General features: G+C 51.4%; 3 protein-coding genes across 3 annotated transcripts; 1 reads left to right on the top strand and 2 right to left on the bottom strand.

Annotated features, from left to right (window-relative positions):
* Positions 1-20: 20 nt before the first annotated feature.
* Positions 21-617, bottom strand: UMAG_03192 (uncharacterized protein; the record flags this gene model as incomplete). Its single annotated transcript, XM_011391333.1, has 1 exon — positions 21-617. The coding sequence occupies one exon, from the start codon at positions 615-617 to the stop codon at positions 21-23; it is 597 nt and encodes a 198-aa protein (XP_011389635.1).
* A 1444-nt stretch (positions 618-2061) lies between these two features.
* Positions 2062-4063, top strand: UMAG_10397 (putative F1F0 ATP synthase subunit beta; the record flags this gene model as incomplete). Its single annotated transcript, XM_011391481.1, has 2 exons — positions 2062-2233; positions 2613-4063. The coding sequence occupies 2 exons, from the start codon at positions 2062-2064 to the stop codon at positions 4061-4063; spliced, it is 1623 nt and encodes a 540-aa protein (XP_011389783.1).
* Positions 4064-4513: 450 nt separating this feature from the next.
* Positions 4514-7812, bottom strand: UMAG_10396 (ssDNA endodeoxyribonuclease RAD1; the record flags this gene model as incomplete). The annotated part of the gene is made up of 5 exons (XM_011391480.1): positions 4514-5753; positions 5839-6277; positions 6344-6738; positions 6816-6964; positions 7054-7812. 5 exons carry the CDS (start codon positions 7810-7812, stop codon positions 4514-4516), a joined length of 2982 nt encoding a protein of 993 aa, XP_011389782.1.
* Positions 7813-26986: the final 19174 nt, after the last annotated feature.

Raw genomic sequence — 26986 nt, 5'->3', positions numbered from 1 at the left:
ACGAGCTTCAGCGAGATGCATTATTCGTCAGCAGACTCAGACTTGGCCTGAGCCTTGTCCTGCTTGGCGGTTTGAGCGGCAGCAACGACCTTCTTGGGATCCGACACAGGGTCTCCATCCTTGGCAGCAGCGACGCCGTGCTTGAAGGTGGTGTCGTCAGATGGGAGCGAAGTCTCGCGCTTGGCTTTGGACTGCTTTTCGTGAGCGTGCTCGTCGGAAAGCTTCTTCGAGTCGAGGTGCTTGTCGCCTTCGGGAGCATCGTGACGCAATTCAGGTCGCTTGACCTCTACGAAACCTTCGGGATGCTCGATGCTACCGTCAGGCAACTCGACTGGCTCCTTGGGGGCTTCGGGCTCGTCAACGTCGTCGTCGTGCTCGGCGTCGTCGTGTTTCGCACTGTGAGCGTGGTCATCCTTCTTTGCGCCAGGGGCGGTGAAGTAGACAAAGAGGCCACCGAAGGTGATGACCGAGGCGATGGCCCAGGGTGCATCCGACTTGGAAGCCACGGGCCCAGGCGGGTTGGTAGCGTATCTTCGGACAGAGAGACGTCCAATCGAAGGGCCGGCAACAGAGCGAGCCAGTGGCCTAGCGGACCGGGAGATAGACCTAGCAATCATTTTTGATAAGATATGGCTGTGGCGATCGAGTGAGGAAAGGTGATTGATTGATGGGGTGCAATAATGGTGACGGTGGAGTAAGTGGAGTTTAGAGGTTCAAGGAGAGTGGTCACGCTAAAACCTGGACCGTGTCCAGAAGCCCTTAGCATCTCATCCGTCATCGCATCCGTGCAAAACCGACTGACTTGCGGAAAGATGGGCATTCATTTGGGCGGCTCGATTTTGTGAATCTTCTCACCCCAACGCAAATCGTGAATGTCGTAATCCTGCGCCTGCAGAGCAAACCATTCACGATTTGTGATTCGTGATTCGTGATTCGTGATTCGTAATTCGTGATTGCGTGGGGCAACAGAATGTTAAGTCAAGCCCCTTGTCCCGAAAACATGGCCTCTATTGCTGTTGTCTCGCACGTATCACCCTGGCTTTCTCAACCGTCACCGGAAGGAAACGGTTAGAGACAGCCACCTCGAGCCTTGTCGATCCTTTTCTTCAACCTGGCCCGGTCTATGAGCAATCTGGATCCCTTTCGCACAGGGTATCTCACTTGTTCTCGATCAGATTTGAAATCGATGAGAGGCTCTGTACGCAGACCGCTTCCATGTTGCACCTTGCAGAGTGCAGAGGAGAGATCCAGCAGATGGTCTGGCAATGAGAAGCAGTAGCAAATAACTGGTGCAAATAGATTCATGATTTTAGATTGTGCAACCACCCACGCTTGATCCCGGATCCGCGATCTCACGGGTAACGGAGCTAATAGGCACGAGTTGCTGACCTCAATTTTGTGAGCCTCCTTCGATCGGATACGAGTGTTCAGTCAGAAGAAATTCTTCTTGTTCGGAGGCAGCGTAGCAGAGGTGCCAACGGAACGTGCATAGATCCTCTTGAATACAAAGATCCAAGCAGTGATTTCGTTTGTAGTGTATTTGTAACTTCTTCCTCGAATTTATTAATAGCCTAACCCTAAGGTGGAAAAGGTTTTCAAAAAGTTGTATTTGCTGACCGCGTCGATTAGTGTTTCTTCCCAGCGGGAATTTAAGAATGGCTAGTTTGCGAGCTGATTGATTAACAGAGGAGTGATCTTCCTATTCGCTGGAACTGATCGGTGGCAGGCTGGTCAAAGTGCGATCAACTTTTGTGGTGTGAGAAGGCAGTTCAACTGTCTCATTGCCTGGTTGTCCCAGCCAAAAAGAGGCTTCGTGCGTTTGCAACTTCAGTCCAGCTTAGTGGCTCTCTTTCTTCTCGCGGCTCAACGGAGTCGACAGAGAGAGAGCAAAAGAGAAGAGGACAGTGCGATCGCAACTGTGGAATTCTATGTGTCCATCTGCCTGCCGCCTGCCTGTCTGCCTGCCTTGTGTGTGCTTCCTGCTCTCATCCTTTCTCTTTCTTGCCTTCACACCTTTCCGTCGTCATCCCCGTCACCCTACTCAACCCTTTCGTCACCATCATGCCTGTCATCCAGCGCACCGCCGTGCGCGCTGCCAGCCGCTCCGCTCTTCGAGCCCGACAAAATGCTGCCGCTTTCTCCTCCGTCGCTCGCGCCGCTGTGACCGCTTCGTCCAGCGCCCGTGCTGCCACTCCCAAGATCGCCGTTGCTGCCGTCAAGCCCGCCGTTCAGGGTAAGTTTCTCCCTTGGTAACCCACACAGCACGCATCGCTTCTGCACAATGCATCCATCGACTACAAACAATTCCAGCAGTCCTCCCTTTCCAGCTGGGAATCAATCGACACTTAGGAATATCTGTGGAGCAACATCGCGCTCAATGGCCACCACATGCTGATTGTCGACAAAGGATGAGCCGATCTCCGCGTTGACTTTGATAAAACAAGCATGTTTGCCTACATGGACTCGCGGCCATCGATACGGGGTCATCATTGTTGCGTCTGTCTGGACATGATTGATTTCCAGTTGTCGAGTAAATTTCCAGAAAAAAAACTTGCTGGCCACCGTGCTGACCCTCATCGTTCCTATTTGATTTCTTGCTACTCCTTGAACAGCTCGCGGTCTCGCCACCGAGGCCTCCCCCAAGGGCCAGACCGGTGCTGTCAAGGCCGTCATTGGTCCCGTTGTCGACGTTCAGTTTGACACCGAGGATCTACCCTCCATCTTCAACGCTCTCGAGGTTCAGAATGTCACCGGTGGTGGTCGTCTCGTTCTCGAGGTCGCCCAGCACCTGGGTGAGAACACTGTCCGAGCTATTGCCATGGAGGGTACCGAGGGTCTCGTTCGTGGTCAGAAGGTCGTCGACACTGGTCTTCCCATTCAGATCCCCGTCGGTCCCGGTACCCTCGGCCGTATCATGAACGTCATTGGTGAGCCCATGGACGAGCGTGGTCCCATCAAGGGCAACAAGCTTGCTCCCATCCACGTTGAGCCCCCTGCGTTCGTCGACCAGTCCACCAAGGCCGAGGTGCTCGAGACCGGTATCAAGGTCGTCGACCTCCTCGCCCCCTACGCCCGTGGTGGTAAGATTGGTCTCTTCGGTGGCGCCGGTGTCGGCAAGACTGTGCTTATCCAGGAGCTCATCAACAACGTCGCTAAAGCCCACGGTGGTTACTCTGTCTTCACCGGTGTCGGTGAGCGAACCCGTGAGGGTAACGATCTTTACCACGAAATGATCGAGACTGGTGTCATCAACCTGGAGGGTGACTCCAAGGTCGCTCTCGTCTTCGGTCAGATGAACGAGCCCCCTGGTGCCCGTGCCCGTGTCGCCCTGACCGGTCTCACCATCGCCGAGTACTTCCGTGACGAAGAGGGCCAGGATGTGCTTCTCTTCATCGACAACATTTTCCGTTTCACCCAGGCCGGTTCCGAGACCTCGGCTCTTCTCGGTCGTATTCCCTCAGCCGTAGGTTACCAGCCCACCCTTGCCACCGACATGGGTGTCATGCAGGAGCGAATTACCACCACCAAGAAGGGCTCCATTACCTCGGTGCAGGCCGTCTACGTGCCCGCCGATGACTTGACTGACCCTGCCCCCGCCACCACCTTTGCCCACTTGGACGCCACCACCGTGCTGTCCCGTGGTATTGCCGAGCTTGGTATCTACCCTGCCGTGGACCCCCTCGACTCCAAGTCACGTATGCTTGACCCCGCCGTCGTCGGTCGCGAGCACTACGACATTGCCACTGGTGTCCAGAAGCTTCTCCAGGACTACAAGTCGCTTCAGGACATCATCGCCATTCTCGGTATGGACGAGCTTTCCGAGGAGGACAAGCTCACCGTCGAGCGTGCCCGTAAGATCCAGCGTTTCATGAGCCAGCCCTTCGCTGTCGCTCAGGTCTTCACTGGTATCGAGGGCAAGCTCGTCTCGCTCAAGGACACCATCTCGGCCTGCAAGGAGATCCTTCGTGGTGACCACGATGCTCTTCCTGAGTCCGCTTTCTACATGTGCGGTGGTATCGACGACGTCAAGAAGAAGGCCGAGGAGATCGCTCGCAGCACCTAAGTGTTGGTTCATTCAAGCTCCTCCCTCGCCCCACCTTGAATCTTGACCCGAAAATTACTATCTCCTCTGGAGGGTCCGGTGTCTTGTTAAAACCTTCCACTCATCAATACAAATCAATGCTACAAGTGTCTAGGATGTTGGTGCCCGTTGCGGTGTCGCTGAGAGTGTCACGCCCTATATGTCTGTGATTCAAGGATGGTCACGATTGCGATCCACCACTTGAAGCAGGCATGAGTTAACTTAACTACGGAAATTACCGGAAGGGGACCGCGAACAAGCCATTCATGATTCGAGTGCAAGCTCAAGTTCAAGGGCTTGTGACTGAACTGCAGTATGAACACGAACCTGAGACGCGGCAGAATTCTCCTCAGACCGATTCTGCGGGATGTCGATGTGATTTCATCATCGTGTTCAAATCAAGACCAACTTCGTGTGATTGACATTAGTTAGTTATAGCCCTCTTTCGATGAACCGTGTTAGCTGCCGAGCTGGTTCGACGCCAATGAGCTCACCGAGCTCCTCCTGCGTCATATTGCAGAGATCTGAAATGTCCCGTACCTGACTCATGATGTATCGGAAGTTTTTAGTGGTAACACCGGGTAGAGCTCGAAGAAGGTCTTGCGGGCCAAGATTGAAGGAGTGCTCGCTCGACGACTGCCAATCGGCGCGTTTCGTTGTCTCACTGGTAATGCCGCCCTCTGCTTCCAGAATGTCGTCCAGACCCACCAGTGCTACCTTGGCAGCATCCGGCTCGTCAAAGTTTTGCTTCAGATCAGCAAAGATGTCGGAAGTGGCGAAGGGGGAACTTGACCAGATGATGCGCAGTCTCGGAAATGCCAAGGTCAGCAAAACAAGCTTGGCCTGGACGTCAAGCTCCGTGCCACTGTTTCGCCCGGTAGCTTTCCCATCATTGGTCGACTTCAGCGAGAATGATTTATCTTGATCGAACTCGATCAGTAAGATCGGATGCTGGTAGTGAACACACATAAGTTCGCACTGCGCGTATAGTCGACCCGAGTTGAAACTCTGCACCAAGTCTGTAAGACTTTTGCGCTCGACACACATAGTCGGTGTTAAGACGTAATCACCAACTTGTAGAGTGCAGGGCACGACCTGAATGTCAGCAGCGTGCAGCATGGATGGCAAGCTAGACCTGAACTCTCGCATATCAACAATGATGCGAGGGGGCTCGGCAGTCGCTGACCTTTGTCCCCCTGCCACACGGCTGCTGATGGTTCGAAGGAATCGTTGGTCGGCGTCTTCAGCAATCGGTCGGCCATCCGCGGAGAGTGGCAAAGCCATCATCGACTTCTCTCGAATGAGCCTCTCGAAAGACTCCTTCTCCCTCCGAAGTGCGCTGAGGTATCTCTGCTCCTCGACAGAATCGGAGTAGATCATGAAGTACACTCGTACGCCGACGCCTTGGTTCGTGCTTCGGTACACTTCAACCCTCCGCACGAAGGCCGGATCAGGATCATACATGATCACAAAACGAGGTCGAAGCTCCTGGAGGACCTTGTCGTCTTGGTCGCCGCGATACGAACGTACTACCACCAGATTTTCCATGCTGAGCATTCCGAAGAATGCATCAAATTCAACCTCGTCGATTTCGTCGGAGATCTGCTCGGCATCAAGCGGAGCTTCAAGCGTGTGAGATCCGTCCTCGTTGCCGTTTGCCGCAGATGCAATACTGCAATCGTAATCGTTCAAAATAAGAGTTAGCACTATAGGAATCGTACATCGAGGATGAACGATGGTACTAAGTCTGCACTCACAATTTGGAAACTTGTGCTGCCTCGGCCTGGAAGCTGGCCTGCCCTGCCGCATTCGTCGCACTGTTGAACCTTCCACTTGCACTTTGCGCAGAAGATCCACCGCGCTGACGCCGCCTTTTCATGGCAGAGGTTTGTTGCCCCCTTTCATAGGCCGCTTTTCGCTTCAAGGCCTCGTTGATAGGACCAGCTTTCGGCAAAGATCCGTCAACTGCATTCTGGAGAGCTCGAGATTCGCCACTTCCTTGTCCGTCCTTTCGTTCAGCGTTCAACTTGCCCAGACCACCCTTCCATAGGAAGTATGACCGCAAAAGTTTTTGCATCAGCTTTTTCCCTGGTGCTCCAGGCGGACATTCGTCCATCGAGGAAATGATCTGTCGCAGTTGCGTGCTGGTTCTCTCGGAGCCGCACATGATCAGAATAGTATTCCCTGCCCCCGAATCTAGGGCATGGCCAAAATGTATGAATTAGCAAAGATTCTTAGACGCCGACAAGTGCACAGACTTACCGGATGCAGCAACGTTGAAGTGAATCTCTTGCTCTACTTCGTCTAGCACCTCTTGCAGCAGTTGCCATTTTGGGTTCTCCTCCAGCACAGACTCGACTTCTGGTGGAATTGGCCCGTGATGGGCTGGTTTGAAGGGTTCTCGGCTTCCCTCTGCTTCCCGAAGCGCCTCCTCATCATCTGGATATTCTGAGTCTTCGATTCGCGGTTGCTGAGGACGAGATTCATCCCAAATGTAAACTCGTCGTTTCGCCTCGTGGAAGATGATGTTTGCCGCGTCCATAAAGAGCCATGAAGATTGGTTCTGACGGGTGGTGCCCTTGGAAGTTGTTGTGCTGGACGCCAGGATCGTTTCGAGATAAGAGTTGAACGTCACAGAGTCGTACGTCAGTAGATAGCTGTCGAAGGGAGGATCAGTGGCAATAAAGGTCAGGACCTTGTGCTTGCAGCAGAAATGTCGTACGGAAGAACCCACTTGAGCAGATTACGAAGCGTCGTCAGATCCCCGACAAGCTGCTTTGTCTTAGCGCTGACTTGATGCCAGATAGGATCCAGCTGCCTTCGGACGACAACGTCGAAAGCCCGGAAAATGGCATGCTCGATAGAAAAGTCATCTGTCTCGACCTGTTGCGCAACAGGGATCGTCTCGAAAGGATTGTCAGCATTCGGGCATCGTTCGACTGCTCCTGTCTGTACGGGACGAAGTGGCTCACATTCGCGTTTCCTCGTTTGAGCTCCGATAAGGACGCTTCAAGACATTCTATGATCGCCGTTTGAATGTTACGCATCGATCGACTCAATGGCTGATGAAGCTCGATCACATCTGCCTTACGTTGACCTAGGTCTTTACTCGTCTGTTGGTGAAATCGCGGCCAAAGTTCCACCCTTCTGATGCGAAGCTGGCTTAGCACCGTCTGTAAAGGGCTTATTCCCATAGTGAAATGCTCTGGATAATCCGAGAAAGCCTTGAGGAAGCCCTCCTTGTTCTCTTGACGATAGATCCTTGCAATGAAAGCTTCGACCGACGTTGGAGTGACTTTTTCGGCGTGGAGAACAACAAGTCCAGTGATGAGTCCTGTCGGAATTCTTTTGTTGAGCATATCTACTACAAGAATTCGTGATGTGATGCTCATGAGACCTCCAGAAAGATACATCTCCGACCTCTGCTTAGCTGGCATCTCGTGATGGATGGCTCGAAGTCCCGGTTTTCGAACACCAAGCGTTGTGAGCTCTTCCCCGATTCCACTCTCTTCCTCTGACGTAGCGTTCACCAGGATCACGAGACTATTCGGTGAGTCATAGATGCGCAAGATCGTACTGACGATCCTGCGAAGTCCGAGGCCTCGTGCAACGATGACGAGAGCATCGCCCTCGTCTGGGCTGTCATCGTGTCTGGGAACGATCGAATTGACAATCTGACAATGAAAAGGCAGTAAGCCAGCTCTCTGCAGGATGCCACTGTGCGGCAACATCTTCGGGCGTTGAGTCTTCTCGCCCAGTGATGTGGACGGTCTACAAGGAGGAACTTGTGTATTGTTTGTGTCGAAGGTGGTTGCTTTGAGTTCAGCGAATGCAAACTCAGCGTTTTGTGAGCTCAGCTTGATGTGGAGGTCAAGGGTCTAGTCGTTAGTCTCACAGACGGTTTTTGAATTTTGGTACCGTATCTCGTCACGCGTGTCTATCATGGATGGATCTTCGCAGCACAAATCGTGAATCACGAATCACTCACAACTCACGACTCACGACTGTACATCACTCAAGGCTCGTGACTCGTGACTTCTCTGCGGCTGAATCGTGAATACGATCAGACAAGGCAAATATATCGAATGTGAAAAATAAATCTACCATGATAGGATTTGCCCCCGTACTCAAGCCTCATCCTCGTGCCTCGCTCTTTCTCATGTTGCTGCGTATACCTAATGGGGGAAGGAATAGGGTCGATGATCGATTCATGCTCCACATTATTTTAGGCAACATCTGCCTGTTGAATCGATCAACAATGAAATGAAAGTTGGTGCTAGTCCTGCACCGGTAACCATGGATCCCGCGGATGGACAACAGCAACCTACAACTTTGCCGCAGCGGAATACGCAGCAATACTGTCTCTTCTATCAGACCATGGCATTTTGATAAGTTTCTTCATTTGCGCATGTACAGCACATAGACACATCTTTCTCTATGTGTATTTAGTATAGCAGGCCGGCACTCTCGACGACATGCCTTCACCCGCTCTATCTTCTCTTATACCCGGCATGAAGAACGCCTAATCTGATTGTTAAAGGGCAAATCCGTCTCTAGACACTGCTCGTCTTCTTTCAGGTACAAGGCACTCCCAGGCGATTTCAGCGTTAGCTTCTTCCTATACGTCCAATCGTACATTTGCAGGCACGCAGAACGTGATACTTTTTCAGCACCACACTTATGAAGCTTATGGCAAAAGATTCAAGTTCTCGGCTCTCAGCGTCCAGGATTTTCCTTGCACGCGGCTAAGTTTTAGAAAGGTAAAAGTGAATTGCACAAGCCATACAACGTGCTGCTCGAGACTATCGAGACTGAGTTCATCCATGATCCTGAATTCAACTCACTATTGCATCGAATGCTGCAAGCTTCCTCGAGGCAAAGTGTACTGAGACTGAAGGACGAACATTGCGATCTCCCATTCTGTGAATTTGACCCTGGACTCATTTAGCTTCGCCTTTGCCAAACTTGAAATATTTACGTCGCCACATCGCTGTCAGTGGTCCCAGCATATCTTCCCTCCTCTCAATCTTCAACGTCGACCAGCCTCACGAGCCGGCCTTTTGACATACCTTTCGCCATATGTTTTCCCTTGGTTGGTGTGAGCAAGCAAGAATTTTAATGAGTGCTCTATGGGCAAAGAATTCTCCCATTCCTAGAGAGGCGGGTTGGAACTGCGTGATAGTCGAGAATGGGATTGGATTCAAGATTGGATTGTTTGGACGAAACGCTAGATACAAATTGCGGGTGTTCCCCATTGTATCTATGTACATGAGCGAACTGGAGTCTACTACATGAGCTTCTCCCTACATATCAGCTCCTCATACAGCTGGTTCACAACTAGCCGGGGCCACGACTCATTCAATGCGCGAGTCTCTTCTCTTCCAGGTTTTATCGCTTTGCACGAGTATCCGGCTGATGGCGTGTTCCCATGCCCCTCTTCCCCCTTCTCCCTCAAAAGTCTTGAGTATCAAGGACGAGGAGACAATTTCTGAAGCTGAAAAACTGGCATGGCTCGAACGCTCAGCGAATCTGCCAGACCTAACGACCAACGAGCATCTAGACATATTCACACAATAACCGACAGCGACAATTCGACAAGTTTCGAGAAGATGGCGAGGCCCTGCAACCAGGGACATGTCACTAAGCCATGGTTCAACGACGATCTGTGTGCGCTCAGAGCCGATGCAAGTTGAGCTGGGCGTTCGTTCCAAGCCAGCCGGTACTCCTTAGACGTTTGGAAGGAGAAATAAAGAACGTATGAAAAAGCGCTCAGAACTGCGAAAAGGTCACATTTCCGCACCGAATTTGCCATAATCACGGGTCCTAATCTCTGTGGAAGCTAGCCCGCCTCGGCAGTAACAAAACAGCCGCTCGTAAGATCGCTACTCTGCACCGCGGCAATGGATCAGTGGCTCATAGAGAGGCCTAGAAAGAAACGGTTTTTGCCACTGCGTTCCTTTCGCCAACAACTGAGTGCTGCATCCCTCCAACACCGGTGATCCGCCCCGTCCGATACGAGCCACACCCGAATGGAAGCCGTTCCCCATCGCCGAAATCAGCGAACGCATCTCAGAATCCAGTAGCAAGTAGGCTTCCAGACCTGATGGCGTTCCTTAACGACTGCTCAAGATACTGGCCAAAAGGGCGGAAAGCTTCACCGAATTTCTGGCCATCCTGTACAATGTTGATCTGCTGGTGCGAGCGATCGGTCGCGCCGACACAAGCTTGAATAGTAGGACGTGGCTCCTTTACTGAGAACGGTATGTAGAGACAGTGATGGTATAGCTGTACTAAAGTCATGAGTGAGAACAGGACTATTTGAATCTGAATTTGTGCACCTGTGGAAAACTAAACAAAAGATGCAGGGGTAAGGCTCGCCCCCAGCCCATCCTCTCTCTCATCGTGGAGCATCAGAGATCGGAATACCGATGCCTTTCGCGTTGACCGGCCTGATGCAAGCCCATACGTCGCTCAGGCCTCCAACGTACGATGCCTGTCTTCTATATGTAGGCACCATCTCTGCTGCTTCAAGCAAGCCACGGTTGTCCGGTTGTGGCATTCGAGACATGCTAGAACTTCCATCGTGCCGCCCTACATTGAGTGTGTGATGGCTTGATGATACAACCCTTTTTGTTGACGCTCGAATCGAATAAATGTGCCACAATATCGAGCTAGCCTCCTAGCCGGCTCTATCGTGGGCTGCTACCTGTGGATCGACTTTTGATCCGGCGAAGTCAGGGTGTCTGATCTTCTCCTCAACCAGGAGGCCGGTGAGCTTGGGCGACATTGAGCTAGTAGGCCTCCGGCTAAGCCGGGCTCATAAAGTCAAGAACTAGGTGTCATCTTCACCGAGAATCTTGCATGGGTGATGCATATCAACGAGACCTGCGCTACAGCCATCCAAGCACTCGGAGGGGTCCTGACTCACGACTTGTTGCAATCGCGCCAGCGTCTTCAATTACCGATGGCAGAGGCTGTCTACCGTTGGAATCGTCGCTTAGGCATGCGTCATCTGTGGTACTGGCACAAGTTTCGCAGGCACCTTTTGCAACCTTTGCCCGCCCTGCAAAGATCAGCTTCCTTGAGGACAGGCTGCTTCCGCTCTACCTCCACAGATACTCTCAGCTTTGAAGCAATGCCCCTCCCAGTCGACCTAGCACTTCCAACCGGAAAGGCAGAGTCCCTGGATCTCTGGATGAATCACTGGCCAGAGTAGTGCCAATCTGGCATCACTAGTCGCAGTGTCAAGTCTCCACCCCACCTGTCCGTACTTAGCAAGGCGACCGAACAGAACAAGGACAATTCCATTATGCTTCACAATAGTAATACTGCGCTCTAGTCAGGCACCTCCAGACGCGTGTATGCTGACGGTCCACTCAAGGACGGGCTTGCGGCTTACTCATGCTTCGCTCGGTCCGGCACCCAGACATGGGAGTTTGCAAAAGCTGTCGGATCTGGCTCTACGGTCTATCGCGCTGATTCCGTGACTGGCCGACGAGCTATTGAGAGGATGGTCATCCTCGGAGCCACCCTAGGAGCCACCTGCGAGGGGTGGTTGCTGCGAGAAGCCACCTGGGAGCCACCCGGGGTGGTTGCCGGGGTGGTTCCGAGGACGACTTTGTTCTTTTTTTGAAGGATGTGATTGCTTGTAATCCGTAAAGTACTTCAACACGGCGCCGCCAACGAAGGTGAAACGATCTTCTGCAGCAATCGCGCCGCTGTTACCAGAAAAAGTACCAGGCCTAGCAGCGACCAAGACATATTGGCCATACAACAATACGTGATTCACGATTGACAATTTTGACATGCGTGTCGCGGTGTAGTCTAAGTCCCTCGGCATCGTGGTATCCTAGGAAACGAACGAGCCGACTCTTTTGCTCAAAACGCAGGCGATGATGCAATCTGTGAATCAGAGTGTCGGCAGACCATCGCGAGGAAGCTGTCGTCCGGCTGGTTATTCACAGAAGGGTGATGCAGGCCTTGGAACAAGCATGGAACTCTTCACCAATTGGATCCAAGCTCAAAGCTGCATAGGCTACAAGTTGGCGACTCTCTCAAGCTCCACAAGCATCTTCAACGTGGTCAGGTGTCCGTTCTGATACAAACAGAAAGCTAGACCTGCCACGTAGGCACTAGCTTACACGTAAAGGAACGTGTAAAGTCCCAGGCAAGACTGACAGGCATGAGGTGCGATTCTTGCACGGTCCGAGAAGATCGTCTGTACCTCCTTCTTTGCCGCAACCTTGCCCTTCGAAGAAGGCAGCTAGAGGAGTCACGAGTTTGTTCGCAAGGTTTGCCGTCTGAACAAAAAACAGCGTCTCACAATTTACAAAGTGATTCACGATTCACGATTCTAAAGAAGCCAGGTACGCTCCGGCGGTTGCGACCTACCTTCGGTGCTTCGCGCGAGGTTCCCAGAGAATCGTGAATGGATCAGACACCGACCACATGACCACAACTTCCCCTCTCCCTCTTCATCTACTTTAACCCGGTGGACTCGTGACTTTACCCCGCCACCTCTACCTCAGACAAAACAGCCAGACAACATTGGAGCCATCGTACTCTCCTCTTGACTCATGACTTGTGACTGAGCACGAGCGGACTATTCAAATTCTTGGTGAATCTTTAGCGGGCGCTAGATGATCGAAGTCTCCCTTTCCTTAGAGAGGCGAGTTGGGACTGAGTAGTGGTCGAGAATGGTTTGGAATGTATTTGGATAGTGTGAATTGGACAAGGGACTAACTACAAAGTGTGAGCGTTCCCTCTGTATTTATGTACATGAGTCGACTGGAGTATCCTACATGAGCTTCTCCCTATACGTCGCCTGCTCATACAACTGACTAGCTGTGGCCACAACTGGTCAGATGCGTGAGTCTGTTCTCCCTCAGGTTCTATCACTTGGCACGAGTCTGTAACCAACGGCATATTCTAACAGTGACTGCATCATATTCACGATTAAAAAAAACGCATTCGTGATTCGTGATTCACGATTCCTCATGTTGTCAATCTGAATCACGAGTAAATATGTATTTATGTTTAGAAGAGATCGGCTAATACTTTATGGCTCCAGACAATCCCCTTCACTCACGACTCACTCATGACTTGCTCTGCACGCTCTCGCTCAAATTCGTCATTAAATTTTTGAGTGGTTTCAGCCAACGCGATCAATCATGAATCACGAATTCTGAATTTCAACATATTTTGGAAATCACGAATAAATGCATATATTCGTGATTCATGATCGTGATACACGATAGTGAATCAATGAATCACGAATCGCGAATATAGTCGCGAGTCACGGGTGAAAATTACGAAGCAGAGCTCATAGATAATCGTGATTTAAGAATTTTCAACTTGTACACAAAGGTGCTTACTGCCTTCAGAAGCGTGAGTCACTTAGTCTGAGTCGTGAATATTGTGGAGAGTACCGGCCTGCTCTTTTAGACAGATCACGAGACATACACTATATGTTAGAATATCTACGATTGGCGTTTAGTCTGATCGCCCACAATCATGCAACCCTTGCAGTAACCTAACCGGTATACACGAGTGACCGGACGGGAACGAGTAGGTGTCTCAGTACGCGCGCTATACGCGCGCGACACGCACTCAATACACCAGCGGTACGTCTGCGGTACGCGTGCGATACACTCTCACTACGCGCGCTATACGCGCGCGACACGCACTCAAGTACACCAGCGGTACGTCCGCGGTACGCGTGCGATACACTCGCAGTACGCGCGCCATACGCGCGCGACACGCGCTCAATGCACCCGCAGTACGTCCGCGGTACGCGTGCGATACACTCGCAGTACGCGCGCCATACGCGCGCGACACGCGCTCAATGCACCCGCAGTACGACCGCGGTACGCGCGCAAGTATAGTAACTCGCCAGAGTTTCCCCGCTTCACAACATAGCGCTGGTAGCGAGAAGCCCAGAGTAGATTCACACAAGTCGCTGGACGACTGTGGGAACACGCCGTTGGCTACAGACTCGTACCAAGTGGAAGAACCTGAGGGAGAACAGACTCATGCATCTGGCCAGTTGTGGCCACAGCTAGTCAGTTGTATGAGGAGCTGACGTATAGGGAGAAGCTCATGTAGGATACTCCAGTCGACTCATGTACATAAATACAGAGGGAACGCTCACACTTTGTAGTTAGTCCCTCGTCCAATTCACACTATCCAAATACATCCCAAACCATTCTCGACCCTACTCAGTCCCAACTCGCCTCTCTAAGGAAAGGGAGACTTCGATCATCCAGCGCCCGCTAAGGATTCACCGCGAATATTGAATAGGTTATGAGCCCAATCAATGATCAAGACCTTGCCTTCTCCTCTATGAGGGTTGGACTACCCAAACGGCTGATGTCCTCGGAGGACTACTTCGAATGGGCGACCTCGATGCAAAATGTCCTTTCGTGCAAAAACGCGAACTTATGGTTCATCATCGAGGGACGACTCGTCAAACCCGAGGAACATCTGGGTGAGGGAGACCTTAAGGAAGTGAAGCTCGGCAACAAATTCCCTACTAAGGATATCGCCGAGTACTATCGAGCTGACGTGGAAGCACGCAGCATACTCCTCAACTCCCTTGGACCCGCCCAACAAGCCCTGGTCGATACGTCAACTACTGCTCGAAAAGTCTGGGAGAAACTTCGCGAGAACTACGCGCAGAACGTTGCTCAGCAGATTGCTTCACTCGAAGCGCAGTTGGCGAACCTCTACCAAGGAGACGACAAGATCAACGTCTACTCCTACAAGTTGGAGACTATCTGCAGGAAACTTGACCACGTGGATGCTCCGGTTAGCGGACTTCGCAAACTGAGAACCTTTCTGCGTGGCCTCGGTCCCCAGCACGATGTCTGGCGAAAGATCTTCTACTTCAACACTCGTCTCTTCTTCCAGAAGGAAGGAGATTCCGACGAAACAGCCAACAAGAAGGCCCTGGAAGACTACGAAATTGCCGTCAGCACGATTATGGCTGAAGAAGCCGAGCAAAAGTCTTTCCGGCGCCAATACCCAGCTCGGGCCCATGCAAGCCCAGTCGCAGCCTGTCAAAAAGGGCAAAGACAAATTCTGCACAAACTGCAAGAGGGATAACCATAACCTCGAAGACTGCTTCATGGAAGGAGGTCCCAAACACAAGGATCGCACCGAGAAGCAAAAGCAGAAGAAAACCAAGAAAGTGACGGGAAACCTGGCACAAGTCGACTCCGACGAGATGAATCTGTGTCTCCACGTGTCCACACCCGATGACAACGTCGCTCCCCAAAATGAAACCTGGATCATTGACTCTGGCGCAAGCCGACACATGACCGGCGACAAGACCCTCTTCTCGACGTACGGACCATCTCCTGTCCAGGAGGTATTAGTCGCTGACAACAGAGGAGTTCCGGTTGCTGGCATGGGCAACGTCAGACTGGTGATGAGTAACTCGAAGGGATCGCGGAAGTCGATTACACTTCAAGATGTCCTCCACGTTCCAGGACTTGGGAACAATCTCTTCTCTACACCACAGGTGCAACGCCTCGGTGGAAGCATCAACTTCACCAAGAAAACGGTCGAAATCTTCGACAAAAAGGGTCGACTGGCCCTGAGGGGCAAACGCCGTGGAGATGTGAACTACCTGCTAGTGGAAGGAACTACCACCGCAGTAGCCAAACTCGTTACTAGCGAGAAAGCCTTGGACCAAGCCAAACTCTGGCACCAACGGCTAGGCCACCTCCACATGCAGGCCACGCTCAAGACAGCATCGCTTACCGACGGCATGAACCTAAAGGCTATGTCGGGCCCCTCTGTCGGGAACAACTGCGAAACCTGCATCAAGTCGAAGCATAGGCACGCACCGATCAAGAGCCGTGGACCCAAGACAACTCGACCACTCGAGCTAGTTCACATGGATCTTGCGGGGCCTCTGCCGGAAGGCTTATCCAAAGAGAAATATTACCTACTCATGGTGGACGATTGCACGAGATACTGCTTCGGGGCGGCACTGATCTATAAGTCATCAGCCTTCCAAGCATTCCGAACCATCGATCGATGGACCCAAACGCAACTGGGAAAGCGTATCTGCCGAGTCCGAACGGACAATGGTGGTGAATTCTTGAGCAGAGAGTTCTCGAACTACCTCAATCACCGAGGTATAGGACGAGAGGTCACTCCAAGATTCACACCACAATCCAACGGTCTCGTGGAGCGCACTAACCAGATTGTCAAGGATTATATTCGGTGCATGCTAGAAGAAGCAAACTTGACTACCCAGTACTGGCCATTCGCCTTCAGTCACGGGCTGAAGCTTCGAAACATGTCGGCCACCAGCACGGATTCCTCCAAGACACCTCATGAAGGAATGCATGGCAAACGCCAGGATCTTCAAGGCCTCCGGGTCTTTGGGTGTAAAGCATGGGCACGCGTACCTGACGAACTCCGCAAATCCCTGGATCCCAAGTCTGTTGAATGCATACACCTGGGACATGTTAGCAATAACCACCCTTACATATACAGACTCATGGACGTAGAAACCGGCCAGATCTTCACAAGTCGGCACGTCATCTTCCGGGAGAACGAGCGGATTCGGCGAAAACCTGAAGCCCCCTTCGAGGAACTTTCAGATGATGAAACTGGAACCACGGGAAACAATCTCCCGAGGCCAGGATTACCGGCCCCGGTCCGCTCATCGCTGAACATCCCAAGGACTTCCCCATCGTCCGAAGAACCCAGTCAACCAGTGGGAGCCACCAACTACCCTCATCTCGCCTCAATAGAGGAAGCGCAATTAGCAGATACTACCGAGAGCGGTGATTCACTGGAGAGTCCAACTCAACAACTTGTTCCTTCAGCAGAATCCACAGATGACGAATTCCATGAACCGATCAACCTTATTCCCTCAAGAAGGCGACCTCAAAGACATCCGAGGCCGGGACTCCCCATCGCGGCATCAAGAAATAGATGACGAGTCCGATGACTCTCTCGCTCTTCTCCCGACTCCTCACCAAACAGTGGGAGGAGATACAACAACAGTGGGAGATACAAGAACAGTGGGAGACAAAAACAACGCAAACGAGAGCACGGGTGACGAGTCACGTTACAACCTTAGGGCAAGGCCCCACAGACTTGGCGATTACGCCCGGCACGTGACAACAAATCTTTCAAAGCCACCGGTTCCACCCTGAAACAAGCTCGCATGCGCGCCGACTGGCCCCTATGGGAAGGTGCCATCCAGGCAGAACTCAAAAGTCATGAATCCAACAAGACTTGGACCCTCGTAGACCACCCACAAAACAAAGCCACCAATGTGGTCAGCTGCAAATGGGTATTCGCCATCAAGAAAAAGGCCGATGGATCTCTCGACAAATACAAGGCACGACTAGTCGCACGAGGCTTCACACAGCGATACGGATACGACTACGACGAAACCTTCTCTCCAGTAGTAAAGGCCACCACGTTACGCATCCTCATCGGCCTCGCCGCAGGCATTCGACTGGAAGATTGTTCATTGGGACGCAGTCACTGCTTTCTTAAACGGACGCCTATCGGCAGAAGTATACATGACGATGCCTCCCGGTCACGAAGTACCCGGGAAGGTCTGCTTCCTGAACAAAGCCATCTACGGTCTCAAGCAAGCCGGCCGCGAATGGTACCTCTTCGCTACGAAGGTACTCGAACAGCTCGGATTCACGAAACTGCAAGAAGACCACTGCCTCTTTCATTCCAAGAAGGCCGGACGACAGATCTTACTTGCATTATACGTCGATGACCTCGTCGCTGCGTCACCAAAAGCATCGGAACTCGCCTGGCTCCACACCGAAATCCAAACTCATTTTAAAAATCACAGATCAGGGCGATTTATCTTCTGTGCTCAACGTCAGCGTGTCGAAATCTACCAATTCCACTTCCCTAGGCCAACCTGGTTACATCCAAAAGATCCTCGATCGTTTCCAGATGCTCGAAGCGAAACCCGCCTTCACACCATTACCCGCCACTGGCATTGCTCATCCCGAAAACCCCGAGCACTGCTCCGTCGCGGACAAGGAACTCTTCCAACAGCTCGTAGGCTCTGTCAACTACCTGGCTTGCTACACTCGACCAGATGTGGCATACGCGGTACAAGCTCTCAGCCGCTATTTAGCTCAACCGACGATCCACGCACTCTCTGCTGGAAAACACCTTCTCCGTTACCTCAAGACTACGCAGGACTATCGCCTCCGGTTCCCCAAACTAGCGAGTGGGAGGAATCTGACCCTAGAGGTCTTCACGGACGCTGATTTTGCAAACCAGAAGGCGATTTACTCTCCCAATCAAGAGTTAACCACCAAAAACAAGATCGTCATACCGGTCGACACAACAAACACCCCTCGCAAAAGCGTCACAGGAATGATCTTCCTAATGAACGGTTCCCCAATCAGCTGGCTATCCAAACAACAACCTATCATCGCAACCTCAACACAAATGGCTGAATATATCGCGGCCGCGGAAGGCGCGAAAGAAGCGTTGTGGATCAGAAGCCTGTTTCATTCCCTTCAACTTCGAGGAAAAGAAGCAATACCTCACTACATTGACAACCAGGCAGCGATCCAGCTATGCAAGAACCCGGTACTTCACAAGGCTACAAAGCACATCGACATCATCTACCACAAGATACGCGAATTGGCCGCCGTCGGTGTTATCAACATCGAATATACCGAGTCAGGGGAGCAACGAGCGGATGCGCTCACAAAGACGCTCAACCGATCAGCAGATCGAAAAGTTCTGCAAGGAGATTGGCCTTGAAAGACAGGTCCAACGAGAAATCCTCTCAATAAACTCCATGACGGAAACATCTGCCTTTCACAACCTTCAATTCGCCCTCGCTGAACGCGTGCGAAAACTAGGCAGATCGATACAACAGAAAGCCTGTTGGCCGCAGCTTTCGACCTGATGGGTTTGGATCATCCAAAGAAGGTCCCATCAAGGTTCAAGGACTTGCAAAAGGACTGGAAACCCAACTGACACAGTGGTATCCACAAAAGTCACCATGCACACTTCCTGATTCTCCCTCCACTGGAGGATAACGAGAACGAATACATGATGTATTCAGGGAACAAAACCTCACGCGTCGCCAAAAACGAGCTGTGAAAGTTCCCAAATCACGAGCATCACGTAGGTTTCCCAGGACCATGGAGCAGTCAAGTAGTCAACGAAAGCTCACCGAACGAAGCTTCAACGAGGGCCCACCTAGAGGAAAGATTCGCTGGAAAGAGCCGCAGCGCACCTCAAATGCCCCAGACACTTACACTTCGATCCGTAAGAGGACACGGCGCACACACCTTCCAAACTTGGACGGAAAGTTTTACGCCGCACACATCAAGACAGAGAGCAACATGGCGCGATCCCCACCGAGTGGGAGCGTCAGTGTCTCTGCGATTCATGATTTGGGCACTCAAACACCATTCGAGTGGGAGTGTTAGAATATCTACGATTGGCGTTTAGTCTGATCGCCCACAATCATGCAACCCTTGCAGTAACCTAACCGGTATACACGAGTGACCGGACGGGAACGAGTAGGTGTCTCAGTACGCGCGCTATACGCGCGCGACACGCACTCAATACACCAGCGGTACGTCTGCGGTACGCGTGCGATACACTCTCACTACGCGCGCTATACGCGCGCGACACGCACTCAAGTACACCAGCGGTACGTCCGCGGTACGCGTGCGATACACTCGCAGTACGCGCGCCATACGCGCGCGACACGCGCTCAATGCACCCGCAGTACGTCCGCGGTACGCGTGCGATACACTCGCAGTACGCGCGCCATACGCGCGCGACACGCGCTCAATGCACCCGCAGTACGACCGCGGTACGCGCGCAAGTATAGTAACTCGCCAGAGTTTCCCCGCTTCACAACATAGCGCTGGTAGCGAGAAGCCCAGAGTAGATTCACACAAGTCGCTGGACGACTGTGGGAACACGCCGTTGGCTACAGACTCGTACCAAGTGGAAGAACCTGAGGGAGAACAGACTCATGCATCTGGCCAGTTGTGGCCACAGCTAGTCAGTTGTATGAGGAGCTGACGTATAGGGAGAAGCTCATGTAGGATACTCCAGTCGACTCATGTACATAAATACAGAGGGAACGCTCACACTTTGTAGTTAGTCCCTTGTCCAATTCACACTATCCAAATACATCCCAAACCATTCTCGACCCTACTCAGTCCCAACTCGCCTCTCTAAGGAAAGGGAGACTTCGATCATCCAGCGCCCGCTAAGGATTCACCGCGAATATTGAATACTATATCTGAAATTGGCCGACACACCGCGGAATTAGGAAGCCTAAGGCGCTACGTTAGTGACAGACCAATAATAAATCTTGAATCTTGAAATTCTGATTGATTAGCTTCAATCTGAATACTAGGTCTTGTGTCTTGTGTGTGATCTCCTATGCGACTCGTGACTTGTGACTGGCTGACGAGCTATTGAGATGGTCGTCCCCGGAGCCACCCTCGGAACCACCTGCGAGGGGTGATTGCGGTGAGAAAGCCACCTTTGACCCACCCTGGGTGGTTGCCGGGGTGGTTCCTACGACGACTTTTCCCTTTTTTTTTTTTTTTTTTTTTACGACGTGACTTGTTCTCGTCTGGTCACTCCTCATGCCCGTGTCTTGCTAGAGACATGAGTAAAGTATTGAATCATGAATGATTGTGAACGATCGGACTAAACGCCAATCACGAATCATGAATCGTAAATCATGAATATTCTAACAGTGATCGACCCATTACTGATTTTAATCACGAATCACAAATGACCTCAATCGTGAATGATTATACAGACATGCATGATGCGCCAAAAACGAATCATGAATATCACACAAGACACAAGACAGGGTATCCAGCAAAACAATCTCGAATCATGAATGATAACAGGGTTAATCCGTGATTCGTGAATCATATAATCATGTAATCACGAATAAATGCTAGATCAGCTGTATTCACGATTCTGACTAGCCGTGGCCACGACTGGCCAGATGCATGAGTCTGTTCTCCCCTAGGTTCTACCGCTTTGTTAGAATATCTGCGATTGGCGTTTAGTCTGATCGGCCACAACCATGCAACCCTTGCAGTCACCCAAACGGTACACACCAGAGTGACCGGACGGGAACGAGTAAGCTCGCGGAATGTCCGCAACCCTCTCAGTCACTGGACGGGTACGAGTAGGTAACTCAGAACACCAGAGTTTCCCCGGTTCACAACATAGCGCTGGTAGCGAGAAGCCCAGAGTAGATTCACACAAGTCGCTGGACGACTGTGGGAATCGTGAATATACCGTTGGCTACAAACCGTCCGGTCACTTGTGTGTTCCGGTCGGGTGAATCACGAAAGAAATGAATCATGATTGTGGGACGATCGAACTAAACGTCAATCGCAGATGTTCTAACAATAGATACAGAGCCAGAGCTCCCTTCTGCCAGTCACGAGTTTCCACTTCACTTACCTTAACTCAGCCAATTTAGCCGTGAGTCGTGAGTCACGAGTATCACATGCACATGACTGCGCTACGCGCATATTGCGACAAGAGTCACAGAGTTTGCCCACCCGTGTGTAGCGGTACGCATATAGTCGTGAGTTGTGCCATGTTGAAACCGCCGCAGCGAACTTGGACTTGTTTAGGATCAATCCAAAGATGGACGATTGTGAGGTGCTGTTTTATGTTCAAGCGGCCAACCTTTCAAATAAACTCCTGTAGCTGCGGGAGGGCATGGTTCCAGCAAAGTGTCTGCATGAAAGACACCAGGTCAGTGTCTGTTTCCCATATTCACGATTGGTATGAAATGAAGTCGCCACAGAGAAGCACGAAGGTTTGGCGCATCGCTGATATTTGCTGAGAACGACGTTGAGCGAAACGAGGGTGTGAGACAGTCTCGTCGTAAAAAAAGGAAAAAGTTATTCAAATTCTTGGTGAATCTTTAGCGGGCGCTAGATGATCGAAGTCTCCCTTTCCTTAGAGAGGCGAGTTGGGACTGAGTAGTGGTCGAGAATGGTTTGGAATGTATTTGGATAGTGTGAATTGGACAAGGGACTAACTACAAAGTGTGAGCGTTCCCTCTGTATTTATGTACATGAGTCGACTGGAGTATCCTACATGAGCTTCTCCCTATACGTCGCCTGCTCATACAACTGACTAGCTGTGGCCACAACTGGCCAGATGCATGAGTCTGTTCTCCCTCAGGTTCTTCCACTTGGTACGAGTCTGTAGCCAACGGCATATTCCCACAGTCGTCCAGCGACTTGTGTGAGTCTACTCTGGGCTTCTCGCTACCAGCGCTGTGTCATTAACCGTGTGAACTCTGTCGAGCTACTATACTTGCGGGCGTACCGCGGTCGTACTGCGGGTGCATTGAGCGCGCGTACTGCGAGTGTATCGCACGCGTACCGCGGACGTACCGCTGGTGTATTGAGTGCGTGTCGCGCGCGTATAGCGCACGTACTGAGACACCTACTCGTTCCCGTCCGGTCACTCGTGTATACCAGTTAGGTTACTGCAAGGGTTGCATGATTGTGGGCGATCAGACTAAACGCCAATCGCAGATATTCTAACAAAAGTCGTCCTAGGAACCACCCCGGCAACCACCCAAGGCGAGTCATAGGTGGCTTCTCACCGCAATCACCCCTCGCAGGTAGCTCCTAGGGTGACTCCGAGGACGACCATCCTCTCAATAGCTCGTCAGCCAGTCGCATAGGTGTTCACACACAAGACACAAGACTCGTGACTTGGTATTGGAGCAAAACAATCATGAATCTGAATGTATGTATTCGTGATTGTGATTCGTAGCCCAATCACGAATGTAAATCATAAATTACGAATCATGAATCGTGAATCACGAGTCGTGAGTATTCACGATTTGAGACGACTGAAAACGGCTCCTGGATACAGGCGCTCGAAGCCTTTCGTGTTTGACGAAGAGCTTCCTATAACTTAGTCAAAATCGAGAGTCGTATGTTGAAGAAGCTCTTTCTTGAGCTCCTTGGATTCCGGTCTGGACAATTCACACAGATTCGTGATTCACGATTAAGCCTGCGTGGCGGCGTGAGGCGAGATTTGAAGGGCTGAGCAGCCATCTCGTGTCGACAAGTTTGAACTTGTTGCACTCTGTGACTGTTCGAGGGGTTGTGCGACCTCTTGAGCTTAAGCCGTGGCAGATTCACATTTTTTTGCGGGTGTGGGCTTCCCGTGGCTAACGATGGACAGGTTGGCCATTAGGCCCGGACGGTTCAGCTTGGGAAGTTCGGTTGTTCCGGGGAAAGCAGTTCCGATCGATCCATGCGTCGTTCGCCAGCAGGAGGGCATCAACATCGTCGGTGGAGCTTACGACGACCATCACGTCTTTGCTGGCGAGTCGGAGGGAACGGAGGACATCGATACTGGTCTCATCTCTGAATGCCGGAGCGACGGTCTCGTGGAGCTGATGCATGGAGAGTGTCGCTGTGTGCCGGAAGGGCTTGACATCCAATGATAACACGGTGATGGCGTGATGGCTGCGGGGTGTGTCGGAAGACTTACGGCATTGGGCTGGATGCCTGCTTGGGCGAATGAAGCGTAGGTGGGGGGCCTTTGGTGTTCACGGTTGAGGATGGTGTCAATACAGGAGTAAACATTCACGATTGGCGTCGGTCTGCCTAAGCTCGTGTGTCAGGTCGTTGATTTTCTGTTTCAATCCGCGCTCACGGGTGAAGGGTACAATTCGGGCAATGATGCCGTCGAGCATTTCAGAGGTACTCACACTCCTTTCGTGCACGTTTCCTTGTTGGTGTGGTCGTGGAGTGCGCGCACATTGAGGGCGAGCCTCATGATCTGACTGTGCTGGGGCAGAGAAGTCGAGGGGAGATGGGGACTTCTTACGAGGTGAGTGATTCAGTGTCATCGCTCTCGACAGCGTGGCAATCGTGAATCTTCCAGTTCCTTCATCTGGAAAGCGTTGGGAGCCTATGTACGACGCTCAGCGAAAAAGTGGGTATCTGACTCGAGCGCAGTTGTGAATCGTGAATGTATGGTGTTCGACAGTGGGACTGGTTTGGACGTGATAGTATTTACAAAGTGTGAATGTTCCACCTGTGTTTTAACGTTATGTAACTATAGTTATAGCTTCTTTCCTCATGACTTATGTCCTCTTATGGGTTGAAGTGTACTGTAAGTCGTGAGTGTCGGAGGTCTTGAGAGGTGCGCTGCGGCTGTTTCCAACAAATCCTTCATTTAAAATGACCCCTGTTGTCATTGTGGCCGTCTTCGCGATCCTGAAGGTACGGTACAAACTGTGAAATTTCGTGGACGACTTCACTGCTCTGTGTTCCTCGGCAATCTACATGACGCTCGTGGCCGGAGGACTCTCACGATTCATGATTTACGATGCGTAAGGTTTCGTTCTCTGAACACATCATGTATTCATGTTCTGTTCTCGATATCCTCCAGCGGAGGGAGAATCAGGGAAAATCGTGAATGTAGGGCGATAAGTCGAATACAATACTCGGTTGACCTGTCTGTCAGGCTAATCTCCTTGCAGATTTCTTAATGTGCTGACGTTTGAGCGTCTCTCTGAGTGCGTCCGCTTTTTGTTTCCCTGACATATCTATCTCACGTGCCAGAACCCATGATCCAGGTTTCGTCTTGAGGCTAGGTCGTCATCGGATGTGGACACGTGGAGACAAAAGTTCATCTCGTTGATGTCGACTCGTGCCAAGTTTCCCGTAGCGTTCTTGAACTTAATCTTCTGTGTTACCTTAGTGTAATCCTTATATCTGGGACCTCCTTCCATGAAGTAGTCTTCGAGGTTGGGATTCTCCTTGAAGATCGTGCAGAACTTGCTTCTGCCTTCCTTACTTGACAGGCTGCGACAAGGCTTGGATGGCTGGAACTTTTTCTTTTCGCCATCGCATTTATTCCACGGCTTCTTCAGCCAAGAGCGTATTGACAGCGATCCCGTAATCTTGCAGGGCCCTCTCGTTTGCCCATTCGTCGGATTCTCCTTTCTTCTGGAGGAAGAGGTTAGAATGGAAGTAGAAGATCTTTCGCCACACATCGTGCTGGGGACCGAGACCGCGCAGGAAGGCTCTCAGTTTGCGGAGTCCACTGACTGGAGAACCTTCTTGGTCAAGTTTTCTGCAGAGGGTTTCCAACTTGTAGTAGTAAACGTCGATCTTGTCGTCTCCTTGGTAGAGGGTCGCCAGCTTCGTTTCGAGTAAAGCAATCAGCTGAGGGGTAGTCTGAGCGTAGTCTTCGTGGAGTTCCTCCGGAATTTCTCGGGCAGAATTTGACGTATAGACCTGGGCTTGCTGGGCGGGTCGCTTGGACCCTCGAACAAGGTGTTGGCTCTGGAAATACTTTTTCTCGGCTTCTTCGGCCACGATCGTATTGACAGCGATCTCGTAATCTTGCAGGGCCATCTCGTTTACCCTTTCGTCGGATTCTCCTTTCTTCTGGAGGGAGAGGTTAGAATGGAAGTAGAAGATCTTTCGCCACACATCGTGCTGGGGACCGAGACCGCGCAGGAAGGCTCTCAGTTTGCGGAGTCCACTGACTGGAGCACCTCCTAGGTCAAGTTTCCTGCAAAGGATTTCCAACTTGTAGGAGTAGACGTCGATCTTGTCATCTCCTTGGTAGAGGTTCGCCAACTGCGCTTCGAGTGAAGCAATCAGCTGAGGAGAATTCTGAGCGTATTTTTCACGGAGTTTCTCCCAGACTTCTCGGGCAGAAGTTGACGTATAGGCCTGAGCTTGGTGGACGGGTCCAAGGGAGTTGAGAAGTATGCTACGTGCCTCCAAATCAGTTCGATAGTACTCGGCGAGATCCTTGGAAGGGAATTTGTTGCCGAGCTTGACTTCCTTGAGGTCTTCCTCATCCAGGTGTTCCTCGGGTTTGACGAGTCGACCTTCGACGACGAACCATAAGTTTGCGTTCTCACATGAAAGAAAATTTTTCATCGAGGTCGACCATTCGTAGTAGTCCTCCAAGGATGTAAGCCGTTTCGGCAGTCCGATCCCCATAGAGCAGGCAGGGTCTTGGTCATTCGTTCGGGTCATAATCTTTTACTTTGCGACAGTGTGTTTGGTCACGGTTGGTGCTAGCAATCGCGATCCTTCACGAGCGCTATATGCTCGAATTTACTCTTTCTTAGAGAGGCTGATTAGAACGTTAGGAGAATGTGTATGGTGTGGTGTTCGAGAATGGAATTGGTTCGGACGAGAGAATAACGACACAGTGTGGATCCCCACAGTATTTAAGTGTCAAGCTTATCTGGAAAATCTTGCTACTCACGACTGGCGTAATGCCTCAAGTGTAATGTGACCGCAGTGCTGCAAGGTTTCTCGTGGACGTTATTCGTGATTTGTGATTAACTCAGCAATTCGTGATTGTGGTAGCCGGGCTGACAAGTCACGAGTTCGTTGTTTAGCAAACGCACTCACACTTGAAGCTTAACCACTCGTGACTGTACCAAAAGGAGGTCTAGACTACCAATCGTGAATCGGACTTGGGTTGTAATCGTGTGAACCTTCAACTCTCACAGACTCACGACTCGCAATTCCCAGCCCATATGAGATGTTTCGATCTAACACAAGTCCATCTTGTCACGTGTTCACGGTCACGTTTGGAACGTATGAGGTTGCGCTTAGAACCTTGGCGGGACCTGAGAAACATACCGGAACTCACCGCTGGAGGGTTTCTGTGCAGCTGCAGTTGTACACCGACAGTCATGCTCGTAACCAGCAGATTCGATAGATGAAGCGAGCGTAAAGCGACTTGGTTCACGATTCGTCGTGGACAGAAACCAATTTTGAATCATTCACGATTCGTGATTGAATGTATATCATAGACACAACCTTGATAAATCGTGAATAGGACCATACTGTGTCCAGCGTAATTTGTGTTGGCTGG

This window comes from Mycosarcoma maydis, chromosome 8 (genome assembly GCF_000328475.2).
Source record: "Mycosarcoma maydis chromosome 8, whole genome shotgun sequence".
Taxonomy (NCBI): Eukaryota; Fungi; Basidiomycota; class Ustilaginomycetes; order Ustilaginales; genus Mycosarcoma; species Mycosarcoma maydis.
This window is presented reverse-complemented; position numbering and strand designations above follow the sequence as displayed.